General features: G+C 39.9%; 1 protein-coding gene across 4 annotated transcripts in view; it reads left to right on the forward strand.

Annotated features, from left to right (window-relative positions):
- The first annotated feature begins 6,494 nt into the window (after positions 1 to 6,494).
- SH3D19 (SH3 domain containing 19) overlaps positions 6,495 to 19,906 on the forward strand; it is an 88,225-nt gene continuing 74,813 nt past the window's right edge. For 2 of the 4 annotated variants that reach the window (XM_072334998.1, XM_072334999.1), the window contains exon 1: positions 14,231 to 14,648. In XM_072334998.1, coding sequence (XP_072191099.1) covers positions 14,267 to 14,648 — 382 coding nt within the window. In that variant the 5' untranslated portion in view covers positions 14,231 to 14,266. Of the gene's footprint in view, positions 6,590 to 13,881; positions 14,006 to 14,230; positions 14,649 to 19,906 lie in introns of those variants that run through there. The other 2 variants (XM_072335001.1, XM_072335000.1) reach the window with 2 other exon arrangements.

Genomic DNA, 19,906 nt, shown 5'->3' on the forward strand with positions numbered 1-19,906 from the left:
CTAATTTTCCCAAGTATTTCTGCAGCAGTTGGAGCATGCAAGAGCAACATTAGAGCTGTGGCTTAAAACAATACACTGAAGTTGTAAGGAACTGCATTGAAATATAAGAAGAGTATTTTAAAGGAACTGGAATGCTGCCCAAATAGCTAGAGAATGGAATGCAAAAGAAGGTGAGGCTGCTTGAAGTATGATGCTGGCAGTGCAGGAACCTCCTCTGCAGCTTATTTGTCTGAGCAGAAACACCAAGGTCCCTAGAGGACTGATTGTGCTGTGTACAAACCTGGCCAGTGCTGCAGTGCAGCAGTCTGACACCTAACACCTGCAGCTGAAGTCTGCAAGCAAAGCTGAAGGGTGAGACTTAGAGCAGTAGATGGTGGAAAAACATCAACAAAATTTGTGCCAGATATATGCATAAGCAAACCACATATGCATAGGCATAAAGTTAGCAAAAGCTAGGTTAGCTGTAGTTTAAAATAATTAGTTCAGCTGCTGATTTAAAAGGCTGAATTCAGCTGCAAACCAGATCAGATCATGTAACAGTCAACACAGTTTTTGAGCTGATGGAAGAAACTGAATGACTTCCTCTTTGTGGAGATATTAAACATGTTTTTCCTGTGCAGTATATCCTGAACTTTTTGTATAACTTGTTTCCATTTTTCTCCTATGTTCTTCCTAAAGGGTTGGGAATCCAGTGTACTGTATTCTGGTTAGGGCTATGACAGACCTGCAGTAGGCCTGTATGGAGCATAGATTACACTGCTGAATTCCAAACATAGCTCTTAAAATATCACAGTCCCTTTGTTTTTACAGTGGCACTATATTACAGACCTATATTTACTTGAAGACTTTTCACCTGTAGTTCTGTCTTTGCTTCTGAGATAGTTAGCATCTGAAAATGATAAATCTACATAAAACAAAATAACATGTCAATATAATATCAATGTAATACTTTGGAAATGTAAAAGCATTTCTTAGTAGTACAGAGTGATCCTACTACCAAGAAAGGTGAAATTTTTGGTTGATTTGTTTTAGTTTTGTGTATTTTTCTTATCTATTTTGACAGTAAACAGCTGTATAGGTGGCTAACATACAGATGTTAGCAAAGATGGTAGTAAATGTACAAAGGTTATAAGCAAAAGAAAAACTCACCAGTGGTGATGCCTTAGCTGAGGAAGTTGGGGCAGTCCTCACAGAAGAGCAATTTCCAAGAGATGTGCTGCCATAGTGAGGGTCAGCCCTTAAATGAGGTCTCAGAGGAGGTGGAGTCGAGTTCCATCCGTTCTGGGAGCACAGCTACATCACTCTCACCTGTGCTCCTGCAGCTGACCCCACACTTGCCTCAGCTGATTAATCAGAGGTTCAGGCTGTGATTACCAATCTCCCATACAACAGCTCAAGGCAGAAACAGCATTTCTGTATGGTACCCAACACAAAAGAGTCCAATCTGAGTTGGAAGCTGATTGTGTTGTTATAATCATGCTAATAAATTCTTTAGCCCAAGTACCCTAGCTCACCAGATTAGATTCTGCTAGACTTCGCTCCTCACAGCATTTCTTCCTTGGTAATACTCTGGTTTATTGGGGAGGGGAAGATTAGAAGGAGCAGGGATCCACTATCACACTTGCAAAATGTTGGAGGCTGTGGTCAGTCCAATTAAGAACAAGAACCTGGGAGATCCTGATGATAGTATCCGCTTCAGCTATCCAGTGCTCTGTCTTCTCTGGCCTCAGATCAAGTTTTGCTTTTAAACAATCTCCTGTCTTGATTTTCCTGCTTTGTCTAATTATCTGTATTGTTTGTTCATTCTATTTCTCTTCATGTTGCATTTAATAAGCTATTTCTTTTCCTCTTGGCTTGACTATAAAAGACTTATTCTGAACATGCATGGAATCTGCAGCAACCTTCAGGCACTAGTGAATCTTCAATACTATTATTTATAATAGATATTTTGTGGACACTACACACAGAGAAGTAGTAAATTTATTGAAGTGTAAAAAGAAAAATCACTAAGTACAATGCAGTGCTTCAGGAACATGTTTTGATATAGCTCTCAATCACACACAAGCATGAAGTTTTACTGTCTGTCATAAAATAACTGAATGTGATAAATTCTCTGAGCAGTATATTAAATCTAAGGCTTGAAAAGCTGGCCACTTGCACAGTGCCAGCTTCAGGAAGGTGGCTTAATTTCACTTTGGTTTTATACTTAACTAATTGCCGTGAAATTATGTGGGTGTTCTTTCTCTCTAAAATGCTGCTTTTTTGAAACTTCACTCTTCAGTATTTTCTGCACACATCCTAATCACATCCTGGAATTTCTCACAACTAGCAGAAGTTGGCAGCATTGCTGCTTCTTAGAAGAGAGGCAAAGGACTGAAATGGAATGACATTATTGCTTCATAAATGTGATCTCTTCAAATAAGTCTACAAGTCTGGAAAATTCACAGTTCTCCCTTTGGATTGCTTCAACACTGGATATGTTTTGTGGATAAAGTATGTATGCATCTATTCTAAAACTAGTTGAAGCTGGCAGAAATAATTGATTGTTTTGATTTTAATTCTTTGGAATACGTGTCCTCATCTTCCCACATGGATTAAAATAGGTATACAGGAATACCTGAGCCAAGCTTCTGTTCATTCTCACTGCCAGATTACACTGGGAAAAGCACTCATGTTTTTGCTGGTTTTCAAATGGGAAAACCCAGTCCTGATACAGATGAGAGCCTGCCAAATTAAGTACATGATGCATCAGCTGAAAGACTTCAAGTGAATTTTTTCACTATGTGTCTAGAAGCTGGACGAATTAATTCACAGCCTTAGGGGAAGATATGCAACACTGGCTTTTCGCCCTCCCTGTACTCCTGTGATGATGGGCCACTCTATGGTCTAAACTGTTCCAAACTGCTACTGAAGTTCTGGCTCTGACAGCTTCCGTGTGCCATATTTTGCAGGAGGCCCTTGAATAGACAGCCTTTGTGTTCTTTTTTATACCACTATCAACAAGGACTTCACCAACTACAAAACACTCCGGGTTTCTTAAGGGGCATAAAGTGGATAGAGCTCATGTGATGATATTTACTCTGCACAAGAACTACTTCACTTCTATTGAGAATAATTTTTGTGAGGCTCACTTACCAGGAAGCAGTGAACCAGTTGCCACTGTTTCAGTTCATCACTGAACCAGATCCCTGACAAATACCAGAGAAATACAAAAGACATGACACCTGAGGCTGTGGTGAAACCTACCCAAAACCTTCTTTGTGATCAGACTGGATCAGAATGGGCCATATGGGTTCATCATAAATGAGCTAAAATACTTATACAAAGAATGGTTTCTGATTCTGCAGTTTCTCCAGATTCCTCATTAGCCCTTAATAATAGTGATGATTCTGATAGCCTAAGAATGTCCTATTTGAAAGAAGCTTTCAGGCAGCATGTTTGTTTTAGCCAGGCTGACTGAAGACAGTGTGATTATGAGAACTGGAAGGATTCTTAATGAATAATTTCAATGTAAACAATTCACATAACAGGATTCTGGACAAAAGACATAAGACAAATAAAATATCAAGTCCAGTTGATACTGTTTTTAAATATTTTTACTTGGTTCAGTAGGATCTATTTTTTATTTTTTTTTCTTGAAAGTTCTACAAAATGCTGTTTTTCCTATTTCTTCCTGGATCTCTGTTTATATTTGATATCAGTTCTCACAGATAAAAGATTGCCTCCTGGGGAGTTCAGTTACACATGCCATTCAAGTGATCCTGACAGGGATGAATGGTAATAAAAATTATCCATCGAACATGATTTGGATTACACTACAGAAATTACATGTCAATATTGGATAGAGCTGTAGGGGGATATGCACAAGAAATACAGGATTATACGTGCACATGGTTTGTCATTCCCTTCTTGACACCACTCACTCACTCTACATGCCTGCTCTTTATTTATAGGCAAGCAGCATGCTGACATTTCAATATTCCTTCAGCTCAACAGTTCAGAGTACAGTCACAGCAAGAAAAGCAACCCATGCAACTGTGAGTAGCCTGAGATTCATTTCATTGGATTTCCCAAGAATTACATTTTAGTTTGAGAGGTAAGCCATGGTGTTAATTTGCAGGAATTTTGAAAAGAGGTTACGTTTTCGAGTAAAAAAGTAAAAAGATGGATGAATGTTATTTGTATGATAATGAAGAGACTGGAAAGTGACATAAATACACTTTACATTTTAACAGTAATTACAAGAGACAATGGATGCAGTCCTATTACTCAAGACAATGTTTAACTTTATCTAGTGCTGGACTTTAATTAGAATGTAAGGGCTAAATGCCCTTAATTTAGTCTTAATTTATTCTTATAATTTATGTGTTAATTACTGACAGAAACAGGAATGATCATGTACAAAAAAGCACACAGAATCATGCGACAGTTTAAAGTTGTGCAACTGTAATTAAAAGGAAGAAAAAGTTGTATGAATTGAAATAGACTGCAGTTTATTTCAGTAACGTGTTGAGGGTACTATCATCATGGGCACGTTAGAAATAACAATCATGATATTTCATCTCCCATGCTCCTTTGTAATACTTTTGTTATACATTAATAAATAATGAACATTTACAGTTGTTGTCCCCTGAAAAGTTGCCCCCTGAAAATTTCTACCTGGAAATGATACACGATAAATGCAATATTTATGCTTGTAGAAGATTATGACTGTTGAAGCATTTACAAGTAAACTAGATGGAGATTACTTCTTGCAAATAAAAGGTGTTAGTAATTTAAGATACCAAAACCCATAGAACTCAAGCAGAAATTCACTTCCTGGAGAGAACAGGGAGTATATTTTGTGTGTTTTAGTTCATTAAATTTGTTTTTAGACTCTCCAGGGAAAAATCAGACCTGTGGATTTCCAGAATTCTAGAACAAAATTAAAAAAATAAAAATGGATATTGTCAAGTGTTGAACTTTTCCATTTCCCAACACACCAAGTGTAAGGTTAGCCCATGTGAACCTGTCTGGATTCAACTAGATTGTTCTTTACTTTTTTTCAACAAGACATTTTTCATGAAGAAAAAAAGTATAAGTCCTGTTACACTTGGAAATCTCTCTTTTAGCCAACATGTCAATAGTGTTGGGCTTCAGTTTCAACAACTTGCAACCTGGAGAATTAATAACTAGACTCAAGTTGCCACTATTCAGTAATGAGGCTGGTACGTGACCTGCACACCTAACCAACCATGAATAAAAAAAGGAAAAGCTCAAAGCTCATTTGCTACAACTGTCTAACTAATACATTTTCTTTAGTGCTAATCCAAAGAAGGATCATCGCTGGTGCTGCAGCAGTATATCAACATCCTGCAAATGTAAGCATCAGAGTGAAACAAGACAGATTATTACAGAACTTCTTCATATTTGTTTTCCTTCTGCTATATATATATATATTTCTGATGCTTTACTCTGGGACTGGCTGATAAACTCATATTAATCCCCCTGGAAAGCTATATTTTGTATAATTGTGTGAGATGGGACCAAGGTTTTGTCAGTATATTTTACATTCTCTTTTTGCAAATTTTTGCATTCCTTTCTCACTCTCAAATCATTGCTTTGCCAGTAAGAATTGTGTACAGCATGGCTATCAACAGTAGAAGACTCTGTATGCTGCTGCATAGATGAAATGCGGAGAAGAGAGTAAGTGGAACCCAACTCTTTTAAATTCACTCTTCTGATCTGGGGATGTAATCTAGATTGTAATGCTACAAAGTTGACCCTTGATCTTTTGCTCATTCACAGATAAGAATCTCTGCCTTGAGTTTCACAGTGTGTATAACCCAGCCCATCTGACGTGGGTGCAAAAGCCTAAAGGAAAAGGCCAAAGAGGATCCTTTACTGTGACTACAGCTGTTTACTTGGCAATAGGGATGTAAGATAAGCTATGAAACACTGATTTCTTCTAGAGCAAACCCTCATTCCTTTATGAACAGACAGATATTTATAATGTGTCTGAGAAACAAGCATGGTATGGTTGTCTTATGGTAGGATACGCTATCCAAAGTTGGAATAACATACCATGGTGAAAACTCAGTAGATCGTGAACAACTGCACTACAGCTGTTCACGGCTGAGCTGAGATGGTAGCTAGTTGCTGATCATCTGATTAACTCTGAGAGATACAGTGAATTTGCAGCCTAAAGGAAGAACATATTATATGTGAAGTCACTTGCATACTCCAGGCTGCGGGCCATCCTGTGGAATAAAGCTGCTTCAAGACTGATAGGTTGTTCCTGGCTCCGGCACAGTACTGAACACATGAGTTTTGTGAAGGTATCCTAGAAACTGATTCTGACACTGTCTTCCTTATTTTCCAGACCATTGAACTCTTACTGATCTGAAATTGAATGCTGTAGAGCTCCTTTAAACTGCTTCTGACATTTAAACGGCATTAAAGGAAAGGATTTCACAGCAGATATAAAAGATTCCTGTAAAACTGATCCTGAACTGATAAAGCTACTTTGAGATGAGTATTTAAGAGATTTTGTCCATGGAAGAAACTTTATTGGCCAATTGAGCAACAAGAAGGAACAAGGAAAGTATAGGTGAGTGTGTCTGTAGTCCTTTTTACTCCACGAATCCCCAAATGTTGCTTCATATCCTTGGAAACAATGAGAGATTTATGTAAAATGGAGTGAGGCCTGTTACAAGGTGAGGAGCTCTTCTCTTAAGGTGTAAAAACTAGAGGAAATTATACTCAGCCATTTCTCTGCTTTTTGTGCTTTCCATACTCCTAGCACCTAGAAGAATATGACATTTCCTTTGAGAATGAAGGTGTTAAAAGCAACTGTAAGGTAGGGACTGAATGGGCTGTATATTTTGGAGGAAAGAGTGCAGGGTAAAAAGTGCAGGGTAAAAAAAAAAAAAAGGTTTTTCTTTTTTTTTTCTGGGTAAAAGAAACATTTTGAAAAATTTTGATTTCTTCTATGAGTAGCTACAGTCTGAGGAAGACAGAGATTTGAGGCAGACTAGAGGAGTTAAAGTATATATTTATCATGGAAGAGTGGAAGAAACTATGGTGGTGTAAAATATTGCAGAAAAGATGTCATTGAAGTCTAAAAAGGTTTGAATATCACACTTTTGGGAAAATAGGAGTTGATCCAGATTTTGGGTGAGAACAGTTGTCTACTGATCTCTCTTAGCAACTAGCTACAGCAAAGATCTGATTCAAGAAGTAAGCTTTCTCTGAGAAACTGTCCATGAAACTCCAGATTATGCCAACAATAGCTGGCAAAAATACCACTAACCTCTATCAGTCTAGACCTCATTGGGAACGCCAGATATTTGGCAGATATTTGTTTGTCACTTTTGTAACTAGAACAGAGGAATTCTACTTACTGTCATGCCATCAGATTAGAAACTTTAACTTTGTGTGTTTTTTAATGACATGAATCTTTTCATACTGAATGATGCAATTCTGTGATTACACTTGGTGAATGTGGGAAAAACTTCTGAACGCTGAACATGTATATGCAAAAGAATAAGGAGGTTTAAAAAAAAAAAAGGGGGGGGGGGGGGGGGTAAGGAGGGCAAGGCCTCCACTGTGTGACTGTATTGTTAACAAACTTTGATATCAAAGGGTTTAACAAGAATTCTATCACTGGCAGTAAAGCCACCAGATTGCTTTATGGCAGCAATGTATATATAACAAAACAACTTCTGCTATTCAGAAGAAAGCATAGTTTGGCAAATCCATTTTCCATCCAACTATCTAAACAGTACTGATATCTCCTTGCTAACACAGGTGTTATTTGCTCAGAAACTACCGTTATTTAAATAAGTATGTATAAGTGGAGTGCAGTAACCCCAAAAGCCTAGCAAAATAGATTCTTGCAAGCACGTGTGAAATACGTAAGCTTCTTAGTATAAGCCTCATTAAAAATGATCTGGAGGCCCTGATGATAGGTACGCTTGCCATCATCTATTCTTCTATTGACATTTAGTATTTAGAGTAATGGTAATGGTATAAAATTGAAAAAGACAGGAGTGATATAATCAGATAGGAGTTTTTATTGTTCCTTAATTGCTACTGAGGTATGCACGTCCTTCTTTATCAGATTAATTGAAAAATAGGTGCCTGAGAAACTGCTGTATCTCACTGTGTTAGGCTGGCTGGCTTAAAATGAGCAGGTGTCATCCAACATTCTGTCAGGGGGCCTAGCCAAGTACTCAATTAATGCTATCTAACTGTTTTTCCACTCCTCAGCTCTTATTAAAAAGAAAATGTTTTAAGAAGCTGTGGGTTGTTGAATGTTTGATTGAAAGGTGTCTGTAACAGATAAAATATATATTTTTTTAAGTTGTAAACCTGCACTATTCTATTTGTCAGAATCTAATTTTTGAAAAGCTTACACATTAGAAAATTGTTTTCCCATTAACAAACACACATTAAGGTAACTAGACTTACAACCTCATTAATATTAAACTCCTTGGCACTCGACTCACAAATTAGTGATTATGATAAAATTATTTAATTATGGAATTATCCTATGGCTGAATATTAATGTGCCTTTGTGAACACTTCTGGAAAGAATGAACTGTGTCAATGGCCCTGCCTTCCCACCTGGTGCTCAATCACTGGTTCAGGCTACGATGGTGTTTCCATTACAGTAACCAATTCTAGTACTCTGGGAAACTTCTGTATTTACTACTGTGGATAAATTAGTGACTCTAATTCGCCTTTTGAAAATTCTTTAGGAATCTCCTGCAAACTTCCATAAGTTTTTCCCTTAACAGCTCTTGGCACTGAAATGCAAACTGCAGCAGAAAAGTTGGACTCTTATCCCAGGGCTACTTTTGTGTATTTTTAGATATTAGACTCGCATATGTCCAATGTGATAATACACTTTATATCATGCTGTTGCCAGTATGCTTAATGCAACAGCAACACTGTCTACTAATAAAATTTGGCTGTAGAGTAAACATTCATGTTTAAAGCACAAACTACAAATGCATTTGGCCTTGATGGCTTCTTTTTCTAGGAGGAATTCACCTCTAAACAGCTCTTTTCCCTTCTATATTTTCTCACTTATTTCTACTTCTTTTCCTCATTTCCTTTAATCACAGATGTGGTAAAATTAGACAACATTCATTGGTAATAAGAGAGAAGAGATGCTGTTTAGAGTCGTGTAGAGGAAATGCTGAGTCACAGCTTGAACCAGTGATGGAGCACCTAGTGGGAATACAGGGCCAACCCAGGGGAGTTCAGGTGCATGCAATGTACCTGAGTAACCAGAAGGGGTGGAGCAAGGATCCATCCCTTCACAGGCTTCATTTAGGGTTGGCAGTGGAGGTGAGGATGTTTTGTTGGAGGTGCTTGTATATTTGGGGCCTTCTGAAGTAAGCAGCTTTTTCTTTTGCTTCTGTGCCTATTGCTGTTGCTCTTGAGCAAATCCTTGCTTAGTATAGCCTAGGACTTTGTTACTCTGCTCTCATTGCTGTGTTACCTGGTTACAAGATGTCTGTTAATTAAAAAGGTGGGACAGTAAAGGGTGTTTTTTGTCTAAGCTGAAGAATATCAGAAGTAATTAAAATTATTAGTAAAACTAATTTAAAAACTGGTAACTCTAAAAAATTTCTTCTAAATAGTTTCTCTCAGGAAGGTCTTTATTCAAGGAAATCAATAATCTTCTGTTCTTATCATCTTCACTTACCACAAGGCCATCAACGTTTGGGTTGTCATCCTGCTGATACGATGGCAGTCACAAGTCTTTGTAACAGCATAAAGAAGCTCACGCTCATCTGGAGACCTTTCAGAAAGCCTGCAGGCTCCTGATATGTCATTCTCCAGTGACCTAAGAATCCATTGGACCAGGTGAACACAAATGAAGATCAAATTATCAGATCTTGACTCTCCACAGAGTCCATTTCCTATACTGACTCTATTGCCAATGTTGTTCCTCTGCTGAGCAAGATCCTTGTTATTTTTACTCAGAGCAAAAATAACGTTGTTGTGTCTAGAGGCTACATTTTCCCTTTTGCAAATTCTTCTTTTCATCCCTTGCATTTTTTGAAAATCTCTTGTCTGCATTCTTTTGTGGTCTGAGGTTTCTGTATCTCTGCCAAACACTGATACATTCATTGCAGGCTTCAGCTGCTTTGCAGAACCTGAATAGACACTGAGGCTACATAGGCAGCTTCAATTAAGCAGTTCTATAGAGCTGATATTTTTTTGTTGAAAAACAGTGTCTAGTTGCAAGGATACACAAAGCAGCAATTCCAAGGATGCAAATCAGAACAAAATACTTAAAAAATAATAACTATTAAGGCAACTAATTGTAAGTGTTCTGCAGGGAATACAAAGACCCATTTACCCAGTTGCATCCTTCTGCTCTACCACTGCAAAATTGCAAGTATGCACATTACAGCACTGGTGCATATGGTGAAGTAGAATCTCAGTGAGAGATTCTAACAGCTAAATTGCAGTCTTCTTGAGACAATAAGATTTCTTTTCTAGGAGAAATATAGCTATGAAATACACAAAAGTCTTTTTATTCCTACGCATATATACACAGCAGAGGTTCTCACTACAGTACAAGAGTGCATTTTTTCTTTCATCCTGCTTCTAAAACACAAGGATATTGTACTTCATACAGGACTTCAGTGCAGAACACATGATGATGGACTCTCTTCTTTTTCTTTAAGTTTGAGGGTTTTTGTTTTTTTTTTCCTCTATTTGCTTTTTCTTCCTCTCTCTCTCTTTTTTTTTTTTTTTAATGTTTATTTGCTAAGAAGTAGGAGTTTTTTGTTTGTTTTCTTCTGGAGAGAATTTCCTTCATGGCTTTAGTTTTTACTGCATTTGAAACTGTTAAGTTCAGTCCCCACCCCCCATTTCCTTCTTTCCCTGGGTGTGGGAACCTGGCAGAACTTTTTTTGTGTTCCAATCTGAGCCAAATTATCACAAATTACTCTGTCTGGCCTAAACTATTATAGATCAGCCAGCAACTCCAGCTGTTTTGGTTATTTCAACAACTGGCTTTGCTTCTTGTCTGAAACTCCAGAAGTACAGCTCTCTCCTCCTAGAAAATGCTCACCCAGATATGTGTCCCCGGGACTGCTCAGATGGAACTGCCCAGGAGCACTCTGTCAGAGCCCTATTTGTCTCCTGCAGGTGTGCTAAAGCCTACCTCCTTCCCATTTACTTCCATTATTTGTACACCTTTATCAAATACCAAGACACTGCTGAGATGTTGCTTTGATAGAGCAATGCTGACGCTGTTGATCACTTGAGAGCACCAACATAAACTGGAAGTGAGGAACAGCTCACAGTATGAATGAGTGAGGCTGGGCAAGTGCTCACTAGAAAATAATTACTTGTAAGAAATGAAGTTCTCCATCTCTGTGCCCTTAGTCTTTGCATATTAACAGATTTTGCTGTTGAGAGAAGAAAATGTAAGTGTACTAGCCTGAACATACTTGCATATTATCCCATGGACGCTTGTTCTACAGGCATTTAAAGCAGAAAAAAAGTTCCTGTAATCTTGAGTATTCATGGTGTTTGTACACAGGCAGCGTGAATATACCAATGTTCTGAGGAGTTTCTACCTAACAGTAACGTGCCTCCTTATTAAGGTAACATACATTATTGCATGGGGCTTCCTTGTAGTTGGAAGTTCTAGAAGTCTGACACAAGCGTTTTATACAATGTTGCTTTGTATTTCAATTTTATTCAAATACTGACAGTTTCTATTTGTTTCCAGCAGTACTGATTGGAAACTCTTTCTAGTAGATTCTGGTAGTATGTTTGTTATTGCTACCTGAATCTTGTATCAACCTGTGAATTGTATCACAGCTTGATCTCTTCCATTCTGGTTTAATCTGTTCTGGGTCAGTTCTAGGCATCTCTGAATCACCCCTTCTAGCTCTGAGCAGGAACTTCAATCCTTGCTAGTATTACCCACTGGCAGAGCTTGGTATATTGCCAAGCTGGCATTTCAGAGACCTCATTGTTCTGCATAATCAAAGTAAAGGGTTTTCATTTGTAAGTAGAACGTTCTCTGGGCTTTTAAAAATGTGTCTTGGGCATATTAAAAACAGGTAGGATTGTTTCTAATACAATCATTATCCATTTTCTATGATGTCTGTATCTGTCTCCTGTATAATGTTAAGTCTCCCAACTGTTACTATGTGTAGTGACAGTGCAAGTCATGGCCTGAAGCAGTTACTGAGCACCTGGTGGAAGGCAGAGCAACCCAGTGTAGCTCAGATATCTGCAATGTACCTGAGTGAGTAGGAGTGGAACCAGGATCCAGCCCTTCCCAGACCTCATTTAAGGGCTGTCAGTGGAGACAAGGGTATCTCACTGGAGATCCCTGTGTACCCGAGGCTGTCCGAGGGTAACCAGCTTTTTTTTTTTCCTTTTGTTTATGTGTCCATGTCTGCTGCACTTCCTCACTTGCTGCAGCCTGGGACTTTGCTTCCGTGCTATTACTGCTGTGCTTTCCATTGCATTATGCTGCTACACCATGTTTCTCTTTGGAGCTTCATTTCTAGAAACCTTACTTTGGCTGTGTGATGCAGATCTGGCTAAACTTGGGTTTTGTTGCTCTTTGTCACTTTGTGGGTAGTGGTATTTAGGCACTGAACACAGGTGTGGCATTATAGCTCTAAGCAAGTGATTAGAATACAAACAACACATCCTGTTTGTTTTATTTGAGAGATTTTTTGCACATTCCAGCAACTTTACTCTTTTCTGGTGTCCCTCCTACTTTTCTGTGTTGGAACTACTTTTTTTGTCTCAGAAGTAAGGCCTTCTGATAAACTTCTTTAGAGCATCTGCAGCAGAAGTGCACCACAGAAGGCTTACATACCCAGTTTAGGTAAAATGCAAGGCATCGATCTAGCACTGGAATTTGTGAGATCTTTTAGCCAACACATGCTCCTCCCATGCAGAGCTCATCTGAAGCATGTGGCTTTGAGAACACATACTTGTGGTGGCAGGTTTGACTTGTCTGTAATACACTCCTACTGTGCATTCAGTTTTATGCCTGGCCTTAGGTCCTTTTATAGCACGTGCTTCTTACTATTAGGTCATTTGAATACTGCATGCTTGGGACAAGGGGCAGGAAAGCAAAAACTCTTAAGGATCAAGGACTGAAACGGGAAGAAATGCATAGACAATCTTTTGTTTTTATGTACTATATACATTTTTTTTTTTTTCTTCCTGCATGGTACTTTATTCATTGCACAGAGTAGACAGTGCTTGGTGAGTCAACACAGATCTTGCTCAATGTTGGGATTACTTAGTGTTTGATCTTCCTGCTCTAATGTACTGTCGCATACTTTTTTTTTTACTGTCCATTACCCACCTGCTCTGAAGCTGAATTTTACTTCCTCATAGGCTCTTTCCTCAGTAAGGCTCACTGTGGAGTCCCTTGTAAAAAGATTTATGAACTAGTTTTACAGTAATTTGTATTACAAGAAGAAACAATGTTAGTTTGATTCTAGATACAAGCAAGTGTGGCCCAGGGGAAAAAAAAAAAATAAAGTTGAAACTAACTGAGTTCAAAGTGTCCAACCTGAAGCACAGCCAGATGGTGCATATCACTTTGGTACTGGAAGTGTGTGCTTACTGGTTTCAAGTGCATCCATAAGATCACTTCTTTAGAGTTTTAAGAGAGCCCCTTGTGAACCTCATGCCAAAATTCACATCCTCCAGGTCATAAGTTAAGAGTCCGCCATTGTTTGAATGCCTTCATTCACACAGCTGTAAAGTGATAGACCTCCCAGAGCCCAGATCTGCAGGGTTGGGCTGCCTTTCTTTTCCCTAGCTGGTTTTTTGTTGTTGTTGTTTGCTTGTTTTGTTTTTTAAATCTCCTATTCTTTTCTACCTGTCCAGGTCTTCTCAGGATGGAGCAGGACACCTGCCCCGGCTGCACCCAGCAACTTGCAGGATGCAGGAGCCCTCCCGCAATGACAACTGCACCACGCTGCTGGAGGTCCCGGCTGTCAGCTCCATCGCAGTAAGCAGTCTTTTTTGCCTTCTCACACTTGGCTTTTAAATGGAAGGAAGACCCCGATCGCGTTCCCCACATCTTGTAGCGCGGTGCTGCTCAGGACCCACGCAGGCCTGCCCGGCGCGATCCCGGCCCGCTGTAGCCTCGAGGTACCCGGCGCGGCGCTGCCCGCAGGCGGCCGCGGGTTCCTCCCCTCGCCGTCTCCTCCGCCCCCTTTTGTGGTGGTGCCAGGCGGCCGTGGGGCTTCCTGCTGACGCCGAGCCGCGGATGGGCAGGAAGGGCAGCCGGCGCCTCCGCTGCCTTTCCTCCTCCCGCCGCCGTCTACTTCTCCTCGGCAGCCGGCTGCCTCCTCGCCCCCTCTCGCCCCACCGGCAGGAGCGCGGCAGCACGCGAGCAGGGCGCAGGTGCGGGGCAGGCCCGGTGGGGACGGGCACGGGGACAAGCGGCTGCGCTGAGGGAAGACGTCGGCCTCCCCCGTCGTCCTGGGAAGGGGTAGTAAGGCCCCCAGCTGGCCATGGTAGCCCCCGGCCTTTGAGCGGCGTCTGCCGCGCCCCCTCGCCGATGGCTGAAGCCTGGAGGCTGGAGGAGGACGAGGAGGAGCTGCGGGATCTCGGCAGGAGGCACCGCCGGGCCCTGGGCTCGGCAGCAGGTGAGGGGCGGGCGAGGGTCTGGGGAAGACGAGGCCCTGGGCTAAAGCGTCGGCCGTCTGGGGACTGCTAGGCCGAGCAGCCATAGCCTCCCCGCTGGAAGGGCGCAGGTGCTCCCGGCTGTGGGTTGCGAGGGGACAGCCAGGGTGTTACAGGCTGAACAATTGATGCTGAGGACCTGGTGTCCTCTCAGTGACCAGCCCTTGCCTGGTTGATGTGATTAGATTCCCGAGATGTGTTGGATTGTGTTAGCAGCTCTGCTGGAGCGTGTTTATCCAATTGGTTTCACCCAAAATGAATTCAGTAGGGGTGCATCTGTACCTTGCTTTGTGTGAACCAGAAGTATGTGCTCAGAGGGTGGTGAAGTGCACTCTGAAAGACTGCTCTTCCAACCTAATGGTAGCATAGACATGTGCTGCCCACCAAACACATGCAGATATTTAACATACTATGAAATAAAATGCGTGACTGATTCATCTTGTAAATCTCAGGGTGGAGGAACACCTAGATTTAAAGGTTGTCCACGTGTAACTATTTCCACATAGGTAAGGATGGCAAGCCTTGGCAAACAGGAGCTAAGAACTAGTGTGTACAGGAGTATGGAAACAGGAGCTTGGGAGCAAACTTTATAGGTAGCTAGCTTTATAGGTAGGCTTGGTGACTAAATTAAGCTTTTATTTGGTGTGGTGAAATCCATTTGGCCCTATCAGCAGTTGATTATTTCTTCAATTCAGTTCTCATTGTTAATTGACAAGCAGTGCTTGTATCACATTTTCCATGATCACTAAGGTGGTAAATGTGACCCTTTTTCCTCTTCTCTGTGAAATTTCCTCCAGAGTGAATTGTTTTCATGAGGTTTGTTTCCAGGGAAAATACCAGTTACCCTTCATAGTTCAAATTGGATTCCAAATATACAGGCATTTAGTAATTATCACAGGACCTTAATGCTTTAGTAACTTTTACAATCCATGTCGTTTTGCATCCATTTGAACAGCAGGAGCGTTCCCTTCCATAGGAGAAAAACACAGCAGAGGAAAGCTCACAACATGCTGGCCCTGTGGCTTCCCACAACCCCAGCTGTGTGAGTGCATTCCTGGGCAGGTGTTGGATTAGCAGCTGCCACTGTGGTTTGGCATGTGTGCAGGATTTCGCCTCGTTGAGGGCAGGGTGCAAAACCAGTGTTGGTTCCTGTACAACTTCTTCAGTAGCAAAACACAAGCTGCTAGTTCTGGTGTCTGTTCTTTTAAAGTTTTTTTGGAGATTTTTATTGGTGGAAAACATTTCTTTCTGTAGTCCGTGTGTGTGTATATATATAAGATATATATATATCTTTGTTTTCTTGTTGTGAAATGAAGCTTGTTCCCAGTGTTTCTCTTAGGTAAAATGCTACTAATGAGTAGTAAATAACACTTCCCTCTTTTGTATTTAAATTTTCATTATTATTTTGTCCTGAGATCCTCCCTCTGAAAGCAGCCAGGCACTGACCTACCTTACTAGTGTAAAGAATGTGTAAACGATGAACGTTCTGCTGTGGCTGTCGCTCCTCCCTTCCATCTGTTCAAAAGACTCTTCTCTAGAAAGCAGATGTAAAGCCTGCCACCTATGTTTTTAGGGCATCCATGAGGAATATCTTGTGAGGTAGATAAGCTTGTTGCCCTTCTCTTGCTTCTTGGAAATAGTTGTATTTTTTGTGTATTATGTGCAGATACAATGACAAAATGTTAGCATAGTTCAGCATTAATTAATTTACCGAGTGTTTTTTCACTCATCAAAAGGAGCTGATGCATCTCAGCTGGCTGTCAATTTAAGCATTTCAGTCTGTTAAGGTAATGGTTATTATCTGCAAGTTACATTTCTGGTAGGCTCAGCATATACATGAGAGTAGGGGCAGTTGCTCACCTTTGCCCTGCACAGACAAGGCTTGTGTGCAAAGCAAGAGATAGTTAGTTGAAAGGTAAAAGTTCGGAAATGCTTCAGACTTATAAAACACTCAGACTTGTAATTAGCAGTGCTTTACTGAAGGACCAGAATATGGGATGCCATTGAATGAAGGGGTGTTTTCCCAGGGATTTATGCTACTCCAGACACAAGAGGGTGAAGCAGGATAATCTAGCAGATTGCTTCTGCCAGAGGGATCACTACTTTTTTGGATTTGCAGTTCTGCTCTCTCTGCGGTGACAAGCTCTGCTACTTGTCTGACCTGCTGGTGAGCAAAGTCCCCAGTGTGCTTTTGTGGCATCTTGGGCTGATCTCCCTGGTGGCTGTGGAAGCTGAGTTTGGAGCTCTCGTGTTCACTAGGACCTGCACCAACCTGTTCTAGTGCACTGGCCCAGCAGAAAGCTGTTTTTCTTCTCTTTGGTGGATGACATTCTGCTGATTCAGCTGGCTGAAGTGGTTCCGTACAGAATCTGATGAATGTTGAAGCTGGCATAAAAGAGAGTGGGAACATGTGGCTGGAGGGAGGTAAGATTCTGTGCCAGCCAGGGTTTGGCTTAGATTGCTGCAAAACTGTAGCTTGAGCTGTTGGGGTGTGTGTGTGTGGATTAGAGTGTTTGGATTTATTTTTTTGCTGGTTTAATAAGCTGAAGAAGCTTGCTGAAGCAATAGGCAAATGTCAACACTGACAGTAAAGCAGGGAGGCTGTAGCTGGGTGAAGTGGGATCAGAACGATGCTTGTACATGATAGTCATCTTAACTTAACCACATTGTATGATGGCCTGTTCACACCATTGCATGTCCTGCCAACAGGTGAGTTATCTCTGAGTTCAAGGAAGCTTTTTTTGTCCAGCATATTCTGTAAAAACTTGGAGAAAACAGGAGCAGAACACTTTGAGGATTTTCTAAATGGAATGGTTTCCTCTGAAAAAATGTTGGTTGTCTGTTTTTTATTCCCTTTCACTGTTCGAGTAACAAGAAAGAAAACAAAGATACATTTTTAAAAAATTAAAAAGAATAAAAATAGCAACACAGATTAATGAAATGGAATTGCCTGGCCACCTGTGGGAAACTTTTTTTAACTACAATATAAATAAAATGTGATTGGTTTTTCTTTCCTTTTGTTGCATATTTATGCTGTATACATTCTTATTCTGGCAAGTCATAGAGTACACTGAATTTTAACAGTATTTTTTTTAATTTACTTTTTTTTTAAAGTTTTTAGATAAAAAATGTTAAAATGTGAATGTTAAAAAACAAACACTAAACAAACTTAGAGTTTTCTTTTCCTTTAAACTTACAGACTTTACCCGATTTTAACTTTGGACCTTAATCTGGTATACTTTCCTGTGTTGACTAGCTTTTTGTTTTGTGTATACATAGTAAAATAAGTGGACTTCCAGGAAACTTTATAGTGAGTCCAGTAAATCTTAGTTATGAAGTGCAATGGTTAATTGCACAGTCTGGGCAGAAAAGGCCCTGTTAGGAGTGAGAGAGAATCTCAGTATTCTGGTGTTACCTGGAGTACATGTGAAATTTAAACACATTCAGCATCAGTGTAGTTTCACTTTGAATTCTAGTCAGTGTTCCTTGAGAAAGAATAGTCTGTAATGGGTGTAGCAGATGTTTCCTTACTTAAAAAAAAAAAAAAAAAAAAAAAAAAAAAAAAAGTAAAACTGCCAAATATAGAAGTCAGTAATAAAATTTAAGTTCATAATGAGGAGCTATTGTGATTTTTAATTTAATGTGCAGTTAAAACTACAGATGGTCAGTAATACAGAAAGACATTAACCTAATTCAATATTACTCTATTTTTATGGCAAATGTTTGTCTGTGGTTTGGTCCTGTGCAGTGGCTATAAGTTTTGCTACACTGGCTAAAACATCTGACTTTTTTTCTTTTTTTTCTTTCTTTCTTTTTTTTTTTTTTTCTTTTTTTTTCTTTTTTTTCTTTTTCCTGTTTCTTCACAAAATTTCAAGTGTTTTCTGGAACTCTTTCAGCTCTACTGGGCAAATTTAGGTCATGGATGAAGTTATCTATTTTTGGTTGGTCAATTGAACGAATGGTTTGGTTTTTAGCCAAAGCAAGATCCAGTTCACAGTTTGATCAATTCATTATACTCCCACAACTCCCACATCAGACTGGTGCTGACTTGTTTTGGAAGCTGAGAACAATGAGCTGTGTCAAATGTGACAAATTAAGGTTGAACGTTGCCCTTCTCAACATGCTGAGAAGTTACGGAGGTATGTTTGTGTAGTGAGGCTGATGAAATGCAGAGAACAGGACTTTGCAGGCATTGGGACTTTTTTCAGATAATAATTTAGTGCAAGATTTTTATTGTTCTCACATTACTCTGTAAAATGTATTCAGTCTTTAGGATAAATGATTAAGGTCTGAGACTATTCATGAGACTCAGCCTGAAACTGATTAAATGATGATTTCCCTTAGGATTCACTGGATTGTAATATGTACAGCTTGGCCGTAAGAGCTCCCATGAGGTACTGTGACCCTGGGATAGAGAGAAAGTGTGATACAGGAAAAAGTGGCCCTAGGCGTTGGGTGCTGTATTACTGAGCTTAAATTAAACCTTACATTTATGAAGTGGAAAGATTTGTGGCTGCTTACAGAAATCAGAATTGATCAACTGGAAACTTTGTCATCTGCGTTCTTGTGTCCTTCAGTGCTCATCTGCAAGTTGTTCCACTTTTCTGTAGTGAGAGTAGCCATTTATTCTCATACTCAGAAGGGAAGAAGAATAATAGAACACATCAATTGTGTTAAGTGTGTAAAGTGTACCTGTGTACTGCTAGCCTGTCTATGCACACACAAGAAGCCCTTAAAAAAAGAGAAGGAAGTTTTGGGAGTGTTTATTTAATCAGGTGGATCACAAGTTCAAGAGGTGGAGGGGTTGGTTGCCAGCTGGATTAAGAACTCTTTGTTCTTCCTCTTGGGATTTGGTCTCTTCTAGTTTTTGCAGTCCCAGTTCAGGCTCTAGGGCTTCCATCTTTGTAATTGAGGCACCACCACACTAAAATGGTTTAAAGAACATGATTAATGTAATTCTTATGTAATAATCTCATTATAGAGCTGATATATCATGTAAGGACTACTTGGTTAATTAGATTAACCTGATTAGGTTGTTTCTGTAGCTCATTGAAGTTATTGTACTTGTTTCCACTAAATGTAATGATCTGCAATTCTAGCTTGATGGGGTAAGTATAAGACAGCAAGTTTTTGTGAAGATAATAATGTAGCCTGTATGTGGAAATCCATTTTCTTAAAATTCAGTGTACTGTCAGTGGCAAGAGAAAAACCTACTTATAGT

The sequence above is a fragment of the Excalfactoria chinensis genome, chromosome 4, assembly GCF_039878825.1.
Source record: "Excalfactoria chinensis isolate bCotChi1 chromosome 4, bCotChi1.hap2, whole genome shotgun sequence".
In the NCBI taxonomy this organism is placed as follows: Eukaryota; Metazoa; Chordata; class Aves; order Galliformes; family Phasianidae; genus Excalfactoria; species Excalfactoria chinensis.